Source organism: Hypanus sabinus, chromosome 2, assembly GCF_030144855.1.
Source record: "Hypanus sabinus isolate sHypSab1 chromosome 2, sHypSab1.hap1, whole genome shotgun sequence".
NCBI classification, from domain to species: Eukaryota; Metazoa; Chordata; class Chondrichthyes; order Myliobatiformes; family Dasyatidae; genus Hypanus; species Hypanus sabinus.
Genome location: NC_082707.1, coordinates 183,961,086 through 183,982,580, shown reverse-complemented (window position 1 = coordinate 183,982,580; position 21,495 = coordinate 183,961,086). Strand labels below are relative to the sequence as shown.

The 21,495-nt window shown below is 40.8% G+C and overlaps 1 protein-coding gene across 8 annotated transcripts in view; it reads right to left on the bottom strand.

Moving 5' to 3' along the window:
- The window catches only part of rps6ka5 (ribosomal protein S6 kinase, polypeptide 5), a 330,130-nt gene that overhangs the window by 175,234 nt on the left and 133,401 nt on the right, over positions 1 to 21,495 (bottom strand). For 6 of the 8 annotated variants that reach the window (XR_009510328.1, XM_059961120.1, XM_059961128.1 and 3 more), the window contains one exon: positions 6,891 to 7,109. The exons of the other annotated variants lie outside the window; for them this stretch is intronic. Coding sequence is in view for 5 of the 6 variants with exons in the window: in XM_059961120.1 (XP_059817103.1) it covers positions 6,891 to 7,109 (219 nt within the window). In the remaining variant the exon portion in view is untranslated. The remainder of the gene's footprint in view (positions 1 to 6,890; positions 7,110 to 21,495) is intronic. 8 annotated transcript variants of the gene reach the window in all.

Here is a 21,495-nt window from a genome sequence, read left to right as displayed (position 1 = left end):
AATTATTTATATATATTTCTTATTGCAATGTATTGCTGCTGCAAAGTAACAAATTTCACGACATATGCCAGTGATATTAAGTTTGATTCTGATTATAAAGATTCATGTTTTATTGCAATGTTAAACTGAGAATTTCAACAACAATGATATACAACCAACTAAATCTTAAATGAACAACTTTGGAAAGATTAAACTTAAACTTTGTAAAAGTTATATGTTGATAAGTTTACATCTATTTATTCTCAATGAAAACATATCACGGCAGCTTCAAATTGATGAAGACATCAGAGGAAGGGGACAGGTGATAATCAGTCTTCCCACCAGTCAGACTGCCACCCAGTATGTGATAAAGAGTAATATTAGAGACAGGAATTAATATTCACCTTGGTCATCCCAACTTGGGCTTGGCATCTTATCAAGAACTTTAGTCAACCTCTCCATACCAAGGCTCAGTAAAGATAAGACCCAGAGAAGTAGGAAGACACCAAGCTGATGAGATGGTAGCTTGTAGATGATCCATGAATGAACCAGTATGCCATTGGACCAGAGCTGTTGCTGGCCTTAACTCACAATGGAGAATCTAATTTGCTTCATGAACCTTGTCAGGTATACGTGTCTTCATGTTACCTAAAGCCTTCAGCTCAAACTGATATGACCACCAAAAGTAACAACAGAAGACACTTCATAATATGCATCCCGACTTTCCAAAATGTCACTGACAACACTAGTAAACAGCTCACTGGCCACAATCAAAGCCTCAAGCAGGAGACTGGTTATAGCATCTTTCAGAATTACAAAGCCTCAGCAAACCACTTAGTGGAAACTGCAACCAATCTCTGCTGTTGGCCATTGACTGTGCTTTCACAATACAGCCACCAACTAATATTTTAGTTCTTCCTACTCTATTGTTGCCTGTGCAACATTTGTGCTTGGAGAACAGGTGGTTGCATCTATGAGAATCTCTGTAATATAGATTCCAGATTTCTTAAATCTTTCGCAGACATTCCTTCAGGACAATAGCAATCAATTATATTTCATTGACTCAATATTTTTTGGGATACCTTCCTGCAGGTCATTCCTCTACCATCTCACTTTGTAAACTATAGAACTCACCTGGACATGACATATTTACTCTATTAAATTAAATGTGTCCATACTAGTACCCAGTTTGCAGAGCAGGTTTTGTGATGGCAGGTTGGGAAGACAAATGGTCCACAACGTTATGCTGCTCTGGCTTTCCATTAGCCCTTGATTGCCATGGTGCAATAAAGCTTAGTCTGCATTTCCCAACAGTGCTAGCAGTTATTCACCCCTTCCCTCACCACCCCATTCACATTCTTCCTCATTACATCTCTCAACAACAGCATTGTCATCTAGTGCCTTAACTAACCTTGAATGTGGAAAGAAAAATACGTTAGAATGCTTGCCTTCACTACTACAAGGATGCCTCAAGGAAGGAATGATTTGAAACACTACCTGAACCAATGAGGGATACCAACTAAGCAAGTAGACACCTCGTTTTCTCATCTCTTCTGCTTCTCTAATCCCTCCAGGCATAGTGGCATGCCATTCCAAGCTCAACCGCTATTCTAAATGTAATGGAACATGAAAATCTCAGCACAGAATTGCAATACACTCTGTAGCAAATTTCAGCCCTATACATTTTAAAAAATCAATACTATTGAATCTTTTACCAGGGTCATCAAAATATACTAACTGCATAATCAAGAACACAATAAAATTCAAATAAACCGATAATCATTTATATAAAGATTGGTCAGAATCTTAGAAGCAAGGCATTGTTAAATCTGGCTCTTCAGATGACTGATCAAACAGTGTTTTCCATCTTTTCAGCATCATAAAATTGTTTGAAAGCTGCTTACCAGCTAAAGAGATTAGCTTTATTTGTCACATGTACATTGAAACATCGAAACATGGTGAAGTGCATCATTTGGCATCAATGACCACAGTCAGACGATGTGTTGGGGCAGCCCGCAAGCATCGCCATCCTTCAGGCACCAACATGGCACGCGCATAACTCACTAACATTAACCCGAACCCTAACTGTATATCTTTGGAACGTGGGAGGAAACTGAAGCACCCAGAGAAAACCCACATGGTTTTGGAGGGAACATACAAGTTCCTTATAGACACTATATTCCTTACAGTGATCCAAAAACAGTGATCACTAGTGCATAAGCAATTGGACTAACTACTACAATATCGTGTTGCCCTTTCATTAGTAGCAACAGAGATGTGCCCCTATCAAATAGTGTCAACTACCTTCTTCAGTAAAGATTTGTCAAGTGCTGGGAACAGTAGAGAAAGGATTGACAAATCCCATAACCAAAATAGAGGCTCTTCCAGCCACATGCTTATCCACAATATGGATTACCTTGTAATTTGCTTATGTGCAGTTTTCACATACTTGGCACAGGCTTTTGTTTCTAAACTATGTGAAGTAAACTATGTTTCTATGGTACTAAAAATAGGATTGTTATAGACATGTTTTGAATAAGTGCCCAACTTATCGCTGGTATAACCAGTCTTTCTTAGATAAGGGCCTTTCCTATACCAGCCAGTATTGGAGAACTATGCTCTTGTAATCTTAGTACACAAAATGTTGGCACATGCAAACTGCACAGATCTATATGTCTCACGGATTTGAGGTTCATCCACAAAAATGACAAAACTTGAAACTTCACAAAATTGCTGTTGTCAGCATTCGAATGCAATACACTATCTACTCTTTTTTGCAATGATCCCAGTAAGGAATGTGGAAGCAGTGTAATCACACAGAATGATTGGAGAAAAAGAAATTTCTAGTACAGTGAAAATAAAGTTGGCCAACAAGAAATTGCTTCATTTCTTACAATTCACATACTCTGAATTCTCGAGTCTATAAGAGAGTTTCACATCTTTCAGATACCTTGGCTGAAATCTAACTTACAATTATTACGATATTAACTGTTATTTATTCATTTCAGAACAAGAACATCTCAGGGAAGGCCAGCATTTAATAGGCTAAATGGTAGTGAGCCATCTTCTTGAAGTAAAAAAATTAAAGATTAGCTTTATTTGTCACACGTACATTGAAACATACAGTGGAATGCATTGTTTGCATCAAATCAAATCAGTGAGAACTATGTAGGGCAACCTGCAAGTGTCACCATGCTTCTTGGGCCCAAAAATTATACCATTCCCACATTGGCAACACTCACAAGTAAAGATTCCACATAACTAGAAACATAGAAATATAGAAAATAGGTGCAGGAGTTGGCCATTCGGCCCTTCAAGCCTGCACCACCATTCAGTATGATCATGGCTGATCATCCAACTCAGAACCCTGTACCTGCTTTCTCTCCATACCCCCGACCCCTTTAGCCACAAGGGCCATATCTAACTTCCTCTTAAATATAGCCAATGAACCGGCTTCAACTGTTTCCTGTGGCAGAGAATTCCACAGATTCACCACTCTGTGTGAAGAAGTTTTTCCTCATCTCAGTCCTAAAAGGCTTCTCCCCTCTATCCTTAAACTGTGACCCCTCGTTCTGGACTTCCCCAACATCGGAAACAATCTTCCTGCATCTAGCCTGTCCAATCCCTTTAGAATTTTATACGTTTCAATAAGATCCCCCCTCAATCTTCTAAAATCTAGAGTGTATAAGCCTAGTTGATCTAGTCTTTCTTCATTTGAAAGTCCTGCCATCCCAGGAATCAATCTGGTGAACCTTCTCTGTACTCCCTCTATGGCAAGAACATCTTTCCTCAGATTAGGAGACCAAAACTGCACACTATACTCTAGGTGCGGTCTCACCAAGGCCTTGTACAACTTCAGTAGAACCTCCTTGCTCCTGCACTCAAACCCTTTTGCTATGAATGCCAATATACCATTTGCCTTCTTCACCGCCTGCTGTACCTGCATGCCCACCTTCAATGACTGGTGTACAATGACACCCAGGTCTTGTTGCACCTCCCCTTTTCCTAATTGGCCACCATTCAGATAATAATCTGTTTTCCTGTTCTTGCAACCAAAGTGGATAACCCCACATTTATCCACATTAAATTGCATCTGCCATGAATTTGCCCACTCACCTAACCTAGCCAAGTCACCCTGCATCCTCTTAGCAACCTCCTCACAGCTAACACCGCCGCCCAGCTTTATGTCATCCACAAACTTGGAAATGCTGCATTTAATTCTCTCGTCTAAATTGTTAATATATATTGTAAACAACTGGGGTCCCAGCACTGAGCCTTGCGGTACCCCACTAGTCACTGCCTGCCATTCTGAAAAGATCCCGTTTACTCCCACTCTTTGCTTCCTGTCTGCCAACCAATTCTCTACCATGTCAATACCATATCCCGAATACCGTGCGCTTTAAGTTTGCACACTAATCTCCTGTGTGGGACCTTGTCAAAAGCATTTTGAAAATCTAAATATACCACATCCACTGGCTCTCCCCTATCCACTCTACTAGTTACATCTTCAAGAAATACTGCAAGATTCGTCAGACATGATTTTCCTTTCACAAATCCATGCTGACTTTGTCCAATGATTTCACCTCTTTCCAAATGTGCTGTTATCATATCTTTGATAACCGACTCTAGCATTTTCCCCACCACTGATGTCAGACTCACCGGTCTATAATTCCCCGGTTTTTCTCTCCCTCCTTTTTTAAAAAGTGGGGTTACATTAGCTACCCTCCAATCCTCAGGAAGTAATCCAGAATCTAAGGAGTTTTGAAAAATTATCACTAATGCATCCACCATTTCTTGGGCTACTTCCTTAAGCACTCTGGGATGCAGACCATCTGGCCCTGGGGATTTATCTGCCTTTAATCCCTTCAATTTACCTAACATCACTTCCCTACTAACATGTATTTCCCTCAGTTCCTCCATCTCACTAGACTCTTGGTCCCTTACTATTTCTGGAAGATTATTTATGTCCTCCTTAGTGAAGACAGAACCAAAGTAGTTATTCAATTGGTCTGCCATGTCTTTGTTCCCTATGATCAATTCACCTGTTTCTGACTGTAAGGGACCTACATTTGTCTTGACCAATCTTTTTCTTTTCACATATCTATAAAAGCTTTTACAGTCAGTTTTTATGTTCCCTGCCAGCTTTCTCTCAATCTTTTTTCCCTTTCCTAATTAAGCCCTTTGTCCTCCTCTGCTGGTCTCTGAATTTCTCCCATTCCTCAGGTGTGCCGCTTTTGTTTTTGCTAATTTATATGTTTCTTCTTTGGACCTGATACTATCCCTAATTTTCCTTGTCAGCCACGGGTGAACTACCTTCCCTGGTTTATTCTTTTGCCAAACTGGGATAAACAATTGTTGTGGTTCATCCATGTGATCTTTAAATGCTTGCCATTGCATATCCACTGTCAACCCTTGACGTATCATTTGCCAGTCTATCTTAGCTAATTCACGTCTCATACCTTCAAAGTTACCCTTCTTTAAGTTCAGAACCTTTGTTTCTGAATTAACTATGTCACTCTCCATCTCAATGAAGAATTCCACCAGATTATGATCACTCTTACCCAAGGGGCCTCGCACAACAAGATTGCTAACTAACCCTTCCTCATTGCTCAATACCCAATCTAGAATGGCCTGCTCTCTAGTTGGTTCCTACTGTTAGGTGGCCTGTACACAACTCCCACCAGCGTTTTCTGCCTCTTAATGTTATGCAGCTCTACCCATATTAATTCCACATCCTCCAGGCTATTGTCCTTCCTTTCTATTGTGTTAATTTCCTCTCTAACCAGCAATGCTACCCCACCTCCTTTTCTTTCCTGTCTATACCTCCTGAATATTGAATATCCCTGGATGTTGAGCTCCCATCCTTGGTCACCCTGGAGCCATGTCTCTGTGATCCCAACTATATCATATTCATTCATAATTATCTGCACATTCAATTCATTCACCTTGTTACGAATGCTCCTCGCATTGACACACAAAGCCTTCAGGCTTGTTTTTACAACACACTTAGCCCTTATACGATTATGTTGAAAAGTGGCCCTTTTTGCTTTTTGCCCTGGATTTGCCTGCCTGTCACTTTTACTTTTCACCTTACTACTTTTTGCTTCTACCCTCATTTTACACCGCTCTGTCTCTCTGCACTTGTTCCCATCCCCCTGCCACATTAGTTTAAAGCCTCCTGAACAGCAGTAGCAAACACTCCCCTTAGGACATTGGTTCCAGTCCAGCCCAGGTGCAGACCGTCCTGTTTATTCCAGTCCCACCACCCCCAGATCTGGTTCCAATGCCCCAGAAATTTGAATTGCTCCCCCTTGCACCATTTTTCAAGCCACGTATTCAACTGAAATATCCTATTTCTACTCCGACTAGCACGAGACACTGGTAGTAATCCAGAGATTTTTACTTTTGTGGTCCTACTTTTTAAGTTTATCTCCTAACTCCCTAAATTCACCTTGTCGGACCTCATCCCATTTTTTACCTATATCGTTGGTACTTATGTGCACCACGACCACTGGCTGTTCACCCTCCCATTCCAGAATGTCCTCCAGCTGCTCAGAGACATCCTTGACCCTTGCACCAGGGAGGCAACATACCATCCTGGAGTCTCGTTTGCGGCCACAGAAACGCCTATCTATTCCACTTACAATCGAATCCCCTATCATTATAGCTCTCCCACTCCTTTTCCTTCCCTCCTGTGCTGCACAGCCACCCATGGTGCAATGAACTCGGCTGCTGCTGCCTTCCCCTGATGAGACATCTCCCCCAACAGTATCCAAAACAGTATATCTGTTTACTAACAACAACTTGGGCTAAATAGTGGTGACAACTCCATAATTTCGCTCAAAAGAAGAGAAAAAGTGGGAAAGAAACTGGCAAGTTTAAAAATAAATGAAAGCGATTTGACATGTTACCTAAAATAAGGTGGAGTTTTGTATCTGTCTGGAAAGCATAATGTAATGTGACAAGGAAAGGTGATTGCCGAATATGCTCCAACACTTGACGCTCTGTCCTGGTGTGCTCTGCAGTCTTTGCTTTTTGAACTATTGTTGCCTTTTTCAGAACCTTCATGGCAAAAAGCTTTCCGGTGTCATGGCCACTGATTTTTCTCACAAGAAACACTTTTCCATAAGCTGAAAACAGAATGAAAGGCATCAAGGTTAAGAACATGCAATAAGTTAACATTTCAGTTAAAATACTATTTGATACAATAGCAACACAAATGACCATATTACCTAATGAACCAACTAACAATAATTCTCCCAACTAAAGAAGTCCCTTAAACCAAAACATTAAAAAATTTTAAACACTTTATAACTATTGTTTGGAGAAAATGCTATGGTGGGTGTCAGCTACTCTTCGTCAGAAGTATTTCCACATCAACAGAAGGATCATCCTCAAAAAAGGTTTCCACAGGAGAGTCATTCCAATTGTGGCATGACTATCGATTTCTTATTCCGTAAAAAAAAAATTCCCTTCCCTCCCCTTTGGCCTCTTGTCTCTCGTCACCTGCCTATTACCTCCCCCCCCCCAGAACCCCCTCCTTCCTTTTCTCCCACTGTCCACTCTCCACCCCTATCAGATTCCTTCTTCTCCAGCCCTTTATCTTTGCTATCCACCAGGCTTCATCTATCACCTTCTAGCTAGCCACCTTCCTCTCCTCCCCCACCTTTTTTATTCTGGCATCTTCCCCCTTCCTTTCCAGTCCTAAAGAAGGATCTCAGCCCAAAATGTTGACAGTCTATTCATTTCCATAGATGCTGCTTGACTTGCCAAGTTCCTCCAGCATTTTGTAGGTATTGGTTTCCACTTGCAAGTTTTCCCCCTTGGGTTACCTTTTGTTCTGAGATTCTTTTAAAGAATGTTTTTCAGGAAGGAATTTTTTTATCCCTCTTTGACATTCTATTCTACACAATGTTTTAACTGCAATAAAAAAAACACTAACCATTACATTTTCCAGACAGAATATGCTCATCGGTACTAAGTGATGAAACCAATTCAGTGCACATGGATAGAATCTGAACTGGATTTAAAGTCAGACACTAAAAGGGAATTCAGTGCTCCAGAAAATCAGAAAAATCTTAAAAGTAATCAAGATATTCTCAAAATTTTCTGCTTCTATCACATCAAATACCTGAGCTATTTCCAACATTAACTACTCCACCTTTCTCTTGCTCCCCATGTTTCTTTCCACTTAAACTCCAATTCTTTGATCAAGGTTTTCTTTATCTCTTAATGACTCATCTTTGCATCACAACCTTGTGATACACCTGTGCAGATGGAGATTGTGGAGGAGACTTGAACTGACTAGGGTCTGCAAATGAGGAAATAGAGGAAATGGTCATAGTCTTGGAGCTTATTGTTTAGTTTTGAGAGGATGATGGTGTTGAATGCAGATCTGTAGTCAATGAAGAGCATCATGATGTATGCATCTTCACTGTCCAAATTTTCCAGAGCTGAGTAAAGAGCCAATGAAATGGCATCTGCTGTGATGGTAGACAAATCGGAGCAGATCCAAATTGTTCCTCAGGTGGTGGTTGATATGCTTCATCACTAACCCCTTAAAGTACTACATCACCATAGACAAGTGATAGACAATAGGTATTGAGGCAGATCATCACGTTATTCTTTGGCACCGGTATAAATTAGGCCTGCTTGAGACTTCCAAAGTGAGAGATTAAAGACAGCATTTAATCCATTCACCTACTTCCTCCACAACTTAATCACATTCTCATGCTTTATCCCTATAAATGATCATATCTTAAGTGTCTTTCTGGCCCTCTTTTTTTTAAAGCCCTATTTGACACAATTCAACCACTCTTGGAAGCAGCAAGCTGTAGACATACAGGTGGCCCCCGTTTTTCGAACATTTGCTTTAACACAGCTCGCTGTTACAAAAGACCTACATTAGTACCTGTTTTTGCTAACCAAAGATGATTTTTTGCTTTTACGAAAAAAAGGCGCCCACTTTATACGTGTTTACCCCAAGAAAGACTACCATGACCGTGAAACTTTATGCGGGCAGTTGTATGCGCATGCGTGTACGTGTTGATTTTTTTCCCTCCAAATTGATTTTGGCTCGCTGTCTTCCCAATTTTGATAAGTGGAGCTACACCATACATACAATATTTCTACTTTATATAGGTTGTATATTTATCATATCATTTCTGCTTTTACTATATGTTAGTGTTATTTTAGGTTTTATGTGTTATTTGGTATGATATGGTAGGTTATTTTTTGGTTCTGGGAACGCTCAAAAACTTTTCCCATATAAATTCATTGTAATTGCTTCTTCGTTTTACGACATTTCAGCTTACAAACGGTTTCATTGGAACGCTCTACCTTCGGATAGCGGAGGAAACCTGTAATGAAATTGTCCAAAATTTTGTTTGTCCTGTATCTTTGTGCTTTGGTCCTTGATTCTTCCCTCTATTTAACTTATCTAGACCTGCCATGATCCTGCGCACCTAAATAAAATCTCCTGAAACCTCTTTTCAAAGTTCAAAGTAAACTTATTATCAAAGTGCAAATAGGTCATCTTATACAACCTTGATTTAACACCCTGGGGAAGGTTTCACTGCTATTGTAATGGTCTTTCTGTAGAAGTAGTGTTTGGGCTAGGGTTAGAGATAATGGGTGCTTTGGAATGTGAGCCGTCCAAGGATGGAAGGGTGTTTTTATGCCGTGTGCCTGACACCAGGGTGATCTGGATCTTTTGTTTGGCGGGAAATGGAGAGAAGACACTGGATCAGAGCCATGGTCTGACAAAGGCTGGAGAGATTGAGGAGGATCGACGAAAGGGAAACCAAGAACTCCAACGTGCGCATTAAACTGTTTCATTAAAATTGGCCCTTTTTTTGGCTTTTTCTTCACTAACCCTGTAGTCAGATTAAAGGCTGATTTATGCTTCTGCGTTGCATACCCTACACCGTAGGATGACGTGCACCTCCCCAAAAAAGTAACTCACATGTCATGGCAACAATTGTGATTGGTCCACTTGGTAGCATCACATTTCCTGTGCTTCTTCTCCGCCATGTCTGTACACCGATGTGAAATAGATTAACCAAAACGTCAAATCTATCTGCTGATATGTGAAAATGTTTGAAATGCATTTCCTTGTCCATGTCTCTCATGATGAAACTCAACACAGTGGCATAGAAACACCACCGCCAACTAGCATTTGGCGCACACCAACGCACGCTCGCTACAGCGTAGAGCAGGCATGGGCAAACTACGGCCCGCGGGCCATATGTGGCCCGTTAATCTTTTTAATCCGGCCCGCAGAACTTGATGAAATTATATTAATAAACATTGTTAACGTTTTTTCCCCGCAATTCTGGCGTTTTCCCAATAGATGACGCACTCTATGTACATTGACCTTTGTTGAGGTGCAGCGTATTACTCCACATTTGCGCTTTACTCTTTGTTCGGCTCGACCTATTTGTGTGAACAGGCGTTCAGCGTCATGAACATCAACAAAGCCAGCCACAGATCCAAGTTAACTGACCAACACCTCAGATCCATCCTGAGAATCACCACAACAAAACTAAATCCAGACTTTGATGCGCTGGCTAAAAAGGGAGACCAACAACACTGTTCCCACTGAAATTAAAAATAAGTTTCTTCATTGTGTTATGTAAAAAATGCATTTGAAAATATTTTTTTCAATAAGCCTTACATGTTACATGTCATTTCTGTTAAGTGATGGACATGAGTAGTGCGCAGGTGCACGTACGTTCTCAAAATAAAAAATGCGCTCCAGATCAAATAACGCGTTCCGCATACTGGCACGCTGTCACTGTTCTGTCCTTGTGCTGGTCGTTGTTGAGTTTTGGCACAGGGGACAATTGAATAAGAAGGAGCAGGACAAGTAGACCTGCATCTCCTACCGCTTTTGAAATAAAGACAGTCAGGAGGAGAGTGATGATGATAATATCTTGAAGGATAACAGAATTTTCAGTGCTTTAAAATAATAACTGTTACTATTAAAAAAAGCTGTATTTTATTCATTTAATTTTCAGTGTTTTAAAAGTCATTTCAATAAATAGCTAAATACCATGGGACTTCAAAGACAGATATTTTGTTGTAATGCATTTGTTCATTTTCAATTGAAATTAAAGCACACGTTTTCTACATATCCCATGATATTTTATTTTCTCTTATGAGGTGTATTACCAAAACACTCCGTCCATCTGCTCCTGGTCCGGCCCCCCTGTCAAATTTTAGAACCCTTTGTGGCCCACGTCAAAAAGTTTGCCCACCCCTGGCGTAGAGTCTACGCAGAAGTATAAATCAGCCTTAAGAATTATAAAGCTAAATCGTTTAATTGTATGTGATGTACTGTGTTATTTTGTGGTACTGATTTGTAACAGGGTAACAAATCATGCAGCATCCATACAAACAGGGTGATTTTGGGGTGGATTCGCATCTCAATCTCACCCATTTGGCAGAGCCAGAGATTGTCTTCCCTAGACTTACATAGCCGAAAGAACCTGAGGATTACACAGATATAATTAATAAATCCATAATAGAATAAAAACCATAGTAAAATCAAGGAAAGACTACACAAACTGTGTGTTCAACCAGTATGCAAGAGACACAAACTGCAAATACAAAAATAAAGGAATAATTAAAAAAATAGATAGATAGATAGATAGATAGAGAGCAAGAGATGCAGAGTCCTTGAAAGTGAGTCCATAGGTTGCAGGAACATTTCAGTGATGGAAGTTATTTCCCTTGGTTCAAGAGCCTGATGGTTGAGGGTTAATAACTGTTCCTGACCTGGTGGTGTGAGCCCCAAGGCTCCTGTATTTTTTTCCTGAATGCAGCAGCAAGAAGAGATCATGTCCTGGGGTGGTGAGGGTCCCTGATGATAATTGCTGTTTTCTGTGACAACACTCCATGTAGATGTGCTCAATGGCAGGGAAGGTTTTTTTCATGATGGACTGGGCTGTATTCACTACATTTTACAGGATTTTCTATTTCCATACCAGTCTTAAAGTCATAGAATACTACAGCATAGAAACAGGCCCTTTGTCCCATATAGTCTGTGCCAAACTATTATTCTGCCTAGTCCTATGGATCTGGACCTGGACCATGTGCCTCCCTATCCTTCCCATCCCTGTTGCTATCCACATTTATCTTAAGTTGAAATCGAACCCACTTCCACTAGCAACTCAGTCCATACTCTCACCACATTGAGTGAAGTTTACACTTGCATTCCCTTTAAACATTTCAGCTTTCACCCTTAAACCATGATCTCAAATTCAAGCCCACCCATCCTCAGTGGAAAAAGCATTTATCCTCTTTGTATACCTCTATCAACTCTCTCCACATTCTCTTACACTCTAGAGAATAAACTCCTAATCTATTCAACCTTTCCCTATAATTCAGGTCCTCAAGTCCCAGCAACAACCTTGTAAATTTTCTCTGTAGTCCTTCAAATCTTATTTGCATCTTTCCTGTGGGTAGGTGACAAGAACTGCACTCAATACTCCAAATTAGGCTTAACCAATATCTTATACAACTTCAACATAATACATGCCAAGTTCCGTATTCAACACTTTTGATTTATGAATGACAATGTGCCAAAAACTCTCTTTACAACCCTACCTACCTGTAATACTACTTCCAAGGCATTATGGAATTGTATTCCCAGATCCCTCTGTTCTACCACATTCTACTGTGCCCTACTGCTCAACAGGTAAATTCTACGCTGACTCTTCCCCCCCCCCCCACCCCAAATGCAAAATCCCCCTCTTGTCTGCTTTAAATTCCATCTGCCATTTTTCTAGTTGGTCCTGATCCCAACTTAACCTTATATCTGAAGATCCCTCATCCCTGGAACAATTTTGACAAATCTTTTCTTCATCTGCACTTGGATCTTTGCATTATTCCAAAATGTGGTGAAAAAATTGGACCAGTTATACCTTAACCAGTGCTTTAAACAAGTCACTTGTTAACGTTTATGCCTCTTATCAAGCATGGGATGCCAAACATTTTACTAAATGATGGCTAAACATGTTGTGGCACTTCCCTGGGTAAAAATTGTCATTCAAATTTGATTCTCTGATTCCAAACACCCTCTAAAACTGTCACTTACCTTACAAGGTTTCTGAACATTCTTTTGGCCAAATATGCATTTTACATTTCTCTACGTTAAGGTTTTTATGCCACACTCCATTCTGCTTGTTGTCCATCTCAAGTAAATCTCGAATTTTGTGCGGGGTGAAAAGTGATGAGGGAGGCCGATACAGAAAGTTCAGTTGTTTGGCATTCAGGATAAAGTAGCCAATTGGATTTAACATTGCTTAGCAGGAGAAACCAGAGAGTGATTGATAGTAGATAGTTATCCCTCTGACTGGAGGCCTGTGACTACCAGTCTGCTACAGGGATCAGTGCTGGGTCCATTATTGCTCATCATAAATATCAATAACTTGGATGATAACGTAGCACGCTGAATCAGCCATTGATAAGATTGGGGGCATAGTGGACAGAGAAGGGGTCTATTAAAGCTTGCAGTGGAATCTGGACCAGCAAGAAAAATGAGCTTACAAAAAAAGGCAAATGGCATTTAATGCAGGCAAATGAGAGATGCTGCATTTTGGGAGGACAAACCAGGGGAAGACTTGCATTGTGAATAGTAGGGCTCAGAAGTTTGTGGTAGGATAAAGGAATCTAAGAATACATATCCATAATTCCTTGAAAGTGGCGTCACAGTTGTATAAAGACATAAAGAGAGCTTTTGGAGCATTGGTCTTCATAAGTCAAGCCATTGAGTACAGAAATTGGGGTATAATGTTGAAGTTGTACAATATACTGGTGAGGCCAAAGTTGGAGTATTTTGTGCAGTTCCGGTTACCTATATCCAGGAATGATGTCATTAAGATTGAAAGAGTGAAGAGAAAATGTACAAGGATGTTGTTGGGATTTCAGTTTCAGGGAAAAATTGAATAGGTCAGGACTTTATTCCCTAGAAGGCAGAAGAACAAGGAGAAATCTTATACTGGTATAGAAAATTGAGGGATACAAATACTGTGAATGCATGCAGGCTTCTTCCCCCTCAGGTTGGGTGAGACAAGCACAAAGTATTGGTTTACAGTGAAAGATGAAAACTTAAGGGAACATGAGACGGAGCTCCTTCAATCAGAAAGAGCTGCCAGCAGAAGTGGGAGATACGTGTTCAATTGTAAGAGGGGTTTGTATGGGTACATGGATGGGAGGGGTTTGGATGGATATGGCCCAGGTGCAGATAGATAGGACTAGACAGAAGATCAGGTCAGCATGGACTAGACTGGATGAAGGGCCTGCTTCTGTGCTTAGTACTCTATGGCTTATGGGTGACAGGTGGGGTAAGTGAAGAAATCAGGAAGAATAGTATAATGGTTAGTTTTAAAACATCTTATAATGTTTAAGCATGCTCCTTAATATTGGAATCTTGTTTTAAAATTTTTATTCAGATTTCAAAGCATTAGGCTTTAGTTTTTGATAAAACACTATGCAAAAATAGTCTCCACATAGTCCTCCTACTGTTCAACTTCAATTTAATCAGTCACACAGAAGAGCAACATGAACAGCCTATTGCATCCATGCTGCACCCATCTACAATAACCCCATTTTCTTCTCACATCTTTATCTACTCCATACATCCCTGCACCCAATTACCAACTCCCCACCTACACTTGTCACAGGTTACAGTAACCAATTATCAACCATCATGACTTTGGTACCTAGACAAAATATCTGAATGCCCAGGGGAAAACCACACCTGATCACAGGGAGAACATACCACCTCCACACAAACAGCACCCGAGGTTAACACTGAAGCCAGAACCCTGGAGCTGTGATGCAACAGCATAAATGCAAACCACTGCCTCTCATTTTTTTTTAACTATTTTTTTCCTCTTTATTTTCAGTTGGGTCCCAGAACTTCAGAAGAATTGGTAAAGCAAATTAGCCCACCAGAGGATTCCAGTCCCATAAAGGCATGAAATGGTAAAATTTGCTCACCAGGAACTGTCAGCTCTAAGTTTCACTACACAAATCACACTAGGGTACAGAGTGAATTGGTATATTAATAATAGATTCATTTATACCGTAGAGCTGTGGGTGAATTCAGCCTCATTTGAGACTTGTATATGTGAAGAACAACAGGAAGAAATTATTCTGTGTACAACTGCTAATTATTGGAGAAAGCAGGCATTTTGTTTGCTCTATGTTTGAACAGATTGAGAAATCAGAGAGAACAATTTGACGAGGTACTAAAAAAAGGGATTTATATTTCTGCTGTGAAAGTATTTTGCTGAGAAGGATAAACAACAGCTGTGGATGAGGAAGCAACAAGGTTATAGGAATGTTGACTTCTTAAAAGCTTCATGCTGAGTCGAGATTTAGTTAAAAAGATAATGGGTTAAATATCATGCCCCTGAATAGAGCTCAATTCTGAAGCAGTGAGAATAATTTGCATTTATAAAGCAACTTCAACACTACAAAACATAAAGGCATTTTGTAGATGCATCACCTATTCTTTGACATTGAAATAACTCCAGTCAAACAAATTTAAACTGCCAATTGTGGAGCTCCAAGGAACAAGCAATGTGGTTTTTTTCGCAGTCAAGAAGCTTGAGAACTTTAGGTTTCAGCTATTTTCCTCTAGAATAGAATTTTAAACTGTTTGCTTTAGTAATTTGAGACCATTTGCAAAACAAATAGTGCCGGTGAACCGTGGTGACACACTGCAGGATACGTACAATACTTAGACAATAACCCCATAAGACGTAGGAGCAGAATTAGGCCATTTGGCCCATCAAGTCTGCTCCTCCATTCAATCATAGCTGATCATTTATTCCCCCGCACACCGCCCCCCCCCCCCAGCCCTTCTCTCTGTAACCATTGATACTGTTGTCCAAATCAAGAACCTACCAAGCTCTGCCTTAAATACACCCAACAACCTGGCCTCCACAGCTGCCTGTGGTAATAAATTTCACAAATTCACCACGATCTGGCTAAAGAGATTTCTCCACATCTCAGTTTTAAACAGACATCCCTCTATCCAAAGGCTGTGTCCTCTTGCCCTAGACTTCCCCACCATGGGAAACATCCTTTTCACATCTACTCCGTCTAGGCCTCTCAACATTCGAAAGATTTCAATGAGATCCCCCCCCCCCCATCCTTCTAAATTCCAACGAGGACAGACCCTGAGCTATCAAATGCTCCTTATAAAATAACCCTGCCATTCCCGGAATCATCCTTGCGAACCTCCTCTGTACCCTATCCAATGCCAGCACATCTTTTCTTAGATGAGACCAAAAGTGTTCACAGTACTCAAGATCAGGCCTCACCAGTGCCTTATAAACCTTTAGCATCACATCTCTGCTCTAGTATTCTAGTTCTCTTGAAATGAATGCAAACATGGCATTGGTCTTCCTCACCGACTCAACCTACAAGTTAACCTTTAGTCCTTGTGCAGAACACCCTCCGAAGTCCACTTGCATCTCAGACTTTTGGATTTTCTCCCCATTTAGAAAATAGTCCACACATTTATTTCTACTACCAAAGTGCTTGACCATGCATTTTCCAACATTGTATTTCATATGCCACTCTCTTAACCATTGCCTAATCTGTCCAAGTTCTTCTACAACCTACGTTTCCTCAACACTACCTGCCCCTCCACCAATCTTCGTATCACTTACAAACTTGGCAACAAACCCATCTATTCTATTATCTAAGTCATTGATATACAGCATAAAAAGCTGTCCTAACACCGACCCCTGTGGAATACCATTAGTGTAATATTAAAGTTAGCATCTCGTAGGCCACTTGTGACCCTGGCTATTTTTTTTAAGGGTCATAACAGCTATGGGCTTGAGAAAAAGAGTATAAATGCACAAATGCTTTCTCATAAGATAAGCTGAGCAGGTGACAGCATCCTTGGTATGCGATCTGTGCTTAACTTCAGTTTTGCTTAAGGTAACTTGTATTATTGCCTGATTATTTGCTGTGAGAAACTTATTGTGCCTTGTATTCCTTATGGCACCTGCAAGATATACATAAAAAAGGAGTGGCTATTTCCAAGGGCAGGAGGCTTTGGATGGTAAGCCTGTGCCTGTCTGCATTCAGACATAGTAGCAATTAAAACTATTATACAAACAATTTATGATTGATAAAGTTAACAATACTCATCTGCAGAGAAACTAAGGGGGGATGAACCCACGTGTATCTGTATACGTGACTGCATGATATAAAAAGAACTGTATTTGCTTCAGGAGGGAGCGAACTTTGAAGAGGCCTCCGTGAGAGAGTGCTTAAGGAGGGTTCTCTCGAGTAACTTGCTAATAAAGAGTTAAAGTTACTTTCACCATAGTACGTGGTGTCTTTGCATCGGGTAGATCAAAAGAAGTTTAAAACAGGAAGCAGCCTCGTGTGTGGTACCTTGTCGAAGGCTTTCTGAAAATCCAGATATACAACATCTACTACATCCCCTTTATCTATCCTACGTGTAATCTCCTCAAACAATTCCAACAGGTTCGTCAGGCAAGATTTTCCCTTAAAAACCAAGCTGACTTTGTCCTATCTTTACTTATGTCATCAAATGACTCCAACATCTTCCCAACCACTGAGATCAGGCTAACTGGTCTATAATTTCCTTTCTGCTGCCTTCCTCTTTTCTTGAAGAGTGGAATGACATTTGCAATTTTCCTGTCTCTAGCATCATGCCAGATTCCAATGATTTTTGAAAGATCATTACTAATGCCTTCACAATCTCTACCTCTTTCAGAACGTTAGGGTGCAGTTCATCCAGCCTGGGTGACGGACTTACCTTAGGTCTTTCAGCTTTTTGAGCATGCTCTCCCTTGAAATATTAATTTAACTCACCTCTCTTCCCTCACACCCTTCAACATCTGGCACACTGCTAGTGTCTCCCACAGTGAAGACTGATGCAAAATATTAATTTAATTCATCTGCCATCTCCTTGGCCCGTTATTATTTTCTCGGCCTCATTTTCCAGTTGTCCTATATCCACTTTTAATTATACTTCTTTTGAATTACCATCATGCAATTTGCAGCATGCAAATTTCCTTTAAGCAAAATACTTTTATGTCAACTTAATAATCTACAGATTTCAAGATTTTCTGAAGGATTTGATAGACCCAGCAGGTACAGCACCTTTAAGCAGATAAAGGTTCATCAATTTGTTAGCAAATGTACAATCACTGGAGAAAAAAAATTGAAGACCTGGGGGCAAGATTGCTGCATTGGAGGAAAAAGAGAAATTGTTGTTTCTATATGTGAAAAAGACATAGTTTACTCCTAACATGCTCAATACAGCAATCAGACCTGTTGGCTTCTCGATTCACAGAATGAATCTAATTGTTGATTCGGAAAAGGTGAAGGTATGTGTTTCATGATAAAGTTGATGGAGCTCCAATGTGATGGTTTTATCAAACCCTTGTTTCCCCTGATTTTGAATACCCAATGGTCAAATTCCATCCATTCTACTTACCTAGAATTCTCCTCCATAATCCTGTCTGCAGTTTATATACCACTAGCAGCTGACTACAATCACTTAAAATACTTGAAATACTGCATGATGTTGTCTCCAAACAAGAAACAGTCCATCCAGAAGCATTTCAAATCATAGTCAAGGACTTCAACCAAGCTTGTTTGAAGAAAACCCTACCCAGTTATGGTACATCAACATACATCTTGTAGCACCAGATCCAACACACGAGACCACTGTTATTACTAAATAAGGAATGCCTTCCGCTCCATGCCCAGACTGCATTTCAGTAAATCTAATAATTTAGCTGTCCTCCTTCTACCTGCATAAAGGCAGAGGCGAAAGAGAGATTAGCACAACAAAAAAAGTGGTCGTGGGAGGCAAAGAAGCCTTTCAAGTTCTTTCAAGTCAGCGGACTGGGCCGTGTTCAAGGACTCATCTGAGAATCTGAATGAATACACCATGGTTGTCATAGACTTTATCAAAACAGTTGTAGATGAATGTGTCCCCACAAAATCATTCAGACTTCCCCAACCAAAAGTCTTGGATAAACCATGATATCCACAATCTGCTGAGGGCCAGATCAGAGGTATTCAAATCTAGAGACCAAGAAAGTTACAAGAGGTCCAGGTACTATCTCTGGAAAGCCATCTCACGGGCAAAGTGGCAATTCCAGACTAAACTTGAATCAAAGAAGGATGCTCAACAGATGTGGTAGGGCTTGAATATTATCATCTCTTATAAAGTTAAATCAAACGACATAATGACAACAGGGCTTTGCTTCCAAAGGAGCTTAATGCCTTCTATGCTTGCTTTGACCATCAAAACGTGGAGGAACCATGAACTCCCACTGCCACAGATGATCCTATGATTTCAGCCTCTGAGGTTTATGTGTGAACCGGAGGGGGTTGGGGGAGAGAGGGGGTGTGAATCCACGAAAATCCAGCCCGGACAGGGTATCTAGCCTGTGCTGATCAACTGGCTAGGATGTTCACAGAAATCTTTAACTTCTCACTTGGGCAGTCTGAGGGACCAACCTGCTTCAATCAGGCTTCATTATACTGGTACCAAGAGGAACTTGGCAACCCACCTCAATGACCATCATCCAGGAGTACTTACGTCCATAAGTGATGAAGTGTTTTGAGAGGTCAACGATTAAACACATGAACTACTGCCTGAGGAAACACCTTAAGTCCACTCCAATTTGCCTACCTCAAATGTCATCTTTTGGCTCTTCAGTCAATCCTGAAATATCTGGACAGCAAAGGTGCATACAACAGGATGCTCTGTATCAACAGCAGCTTGGTATTCAATACTATCATCCCCTTAAGGCTAATCAATAAGCTTCAAGACCTTGGCCTCAATACCTCCTTGTGCAACTGGATCCCTGATTTCCTCACTTGTAAACTCTAGTCAGTTCAGATTGGCAACAATCCTCCACAATCTCCATCAGCACAGGTGCACCACATTGTGTACTTAAGCCTGTTGCTCTACTTGCTTTACACTTATGTTTGTGTGGCTAAGCAGACCTCCAATGCCATATTCAAGACTGCTGCTGAAACTGCTATCATAGGCTCAAACAGCTTATAGGAAGGAAGTTGAAAACCTTGCTGAGTGGTGCTATAACAACAACCTCTTACTCAATGTCGGCAAGACCAAGGAGCTGATTATTGGCTTCAGGAGGAGGAACCGATGAGCCAGGATCAGAGTTGGACGGGGTCAGCAACTTTAAATTCCCCTGGTGTTATTATTTCAGCGGACCTGTCCTGGGTCCAGCACCCAAGTGCAATTTGAAGAAAGCGCAGCACCACTTCTACTTTGTTAGGCGTTTGCTTGGATTCCACATGACATCTAAAACTTCGATGAACTTTTATAGATGTGCAGTGGAGAGTATATTGACTAGCTGCATCATAGCCTGATACAAGACACTAACACCCTTAAAAGGAAAATCATACAAAAAGTAGTTGATATGGCCCAGACGATAATGGGTAAAACTTTCAACATTACTGAGCACACCTGCATGAAGCGCTGTTGTAGGAAAGCAGCACACATCATCAAGGACCCTCCAACACCACCCAGGACATGCCACCTTCTTACTGCTGCCATCAGGAAGGCAATATAGGAGCCCCAGGACACATACCACTAGATTTGGGAACAGTTATTACTCCTCAACCATCAGACTCACTGACAAGGGTTCCATCTCATGCTATTGTTCTATTACTGCTACTTCTTTCACTTTGCATTTACAGTTTGTCTTTTGTACACTGATTGAATACCCAAGTTGGTGCTGTCTTTTAATGATTCTACTATAGTTATTATTCTATTATAGATTTATTTAGTATGCTTGCTAGAAAATTACTCTCAGGGTTGTACATGCTGACATATGTACTGTGACAATAAATTTACTTTGAAATTTGAAGCAGTTCCTAGTTATTCCCACAGAGGTGGTGCAGAAACCTGCACAATTGTAATTCAGGTGCACATTACTGATCCACACTCTAAGCTTATCAGCTTTGTTCATAATACTCCTTGTATTAAAATACACACATCTCAAACGGTCAGTCTGAATGTGTCCCTTCTCTATCACCTGCCCATCCTCCCTCTCACACTGCCTACAAGCTTTCTCTATTTGTGAGCCAACCACCTCTTCCTCCATCTCTTCAGTTCAGTTCCCACCCTCCCCCCCCCCCCCCCCCCCCAGCAATTCTAGTTTAAACTCTCCACAATAGCCTTAGCAAATCTCCCTGCCAGGATATTGGTCTCCCTGGGATTCAAGTGCAACACATCCATTTTCTACAGGTCATACCTGCCCCAAAAGAGGTCCCAATGATCCAGAAATCTGAATCCCTGCCCTCTGCTCCAATCCCTCAGCCACACATTTATCTTCCACCTCACTATTCCTATACTGTCACATGGTACAGGCAGTAATCCTAAGATTACAACCCTTGTGGTCCTGCTTCTATCCTTCTTTCCCAACTCCTTGTAGTCTGTTTTCAGGACCTCCTCCCTTTTCCTGCCTA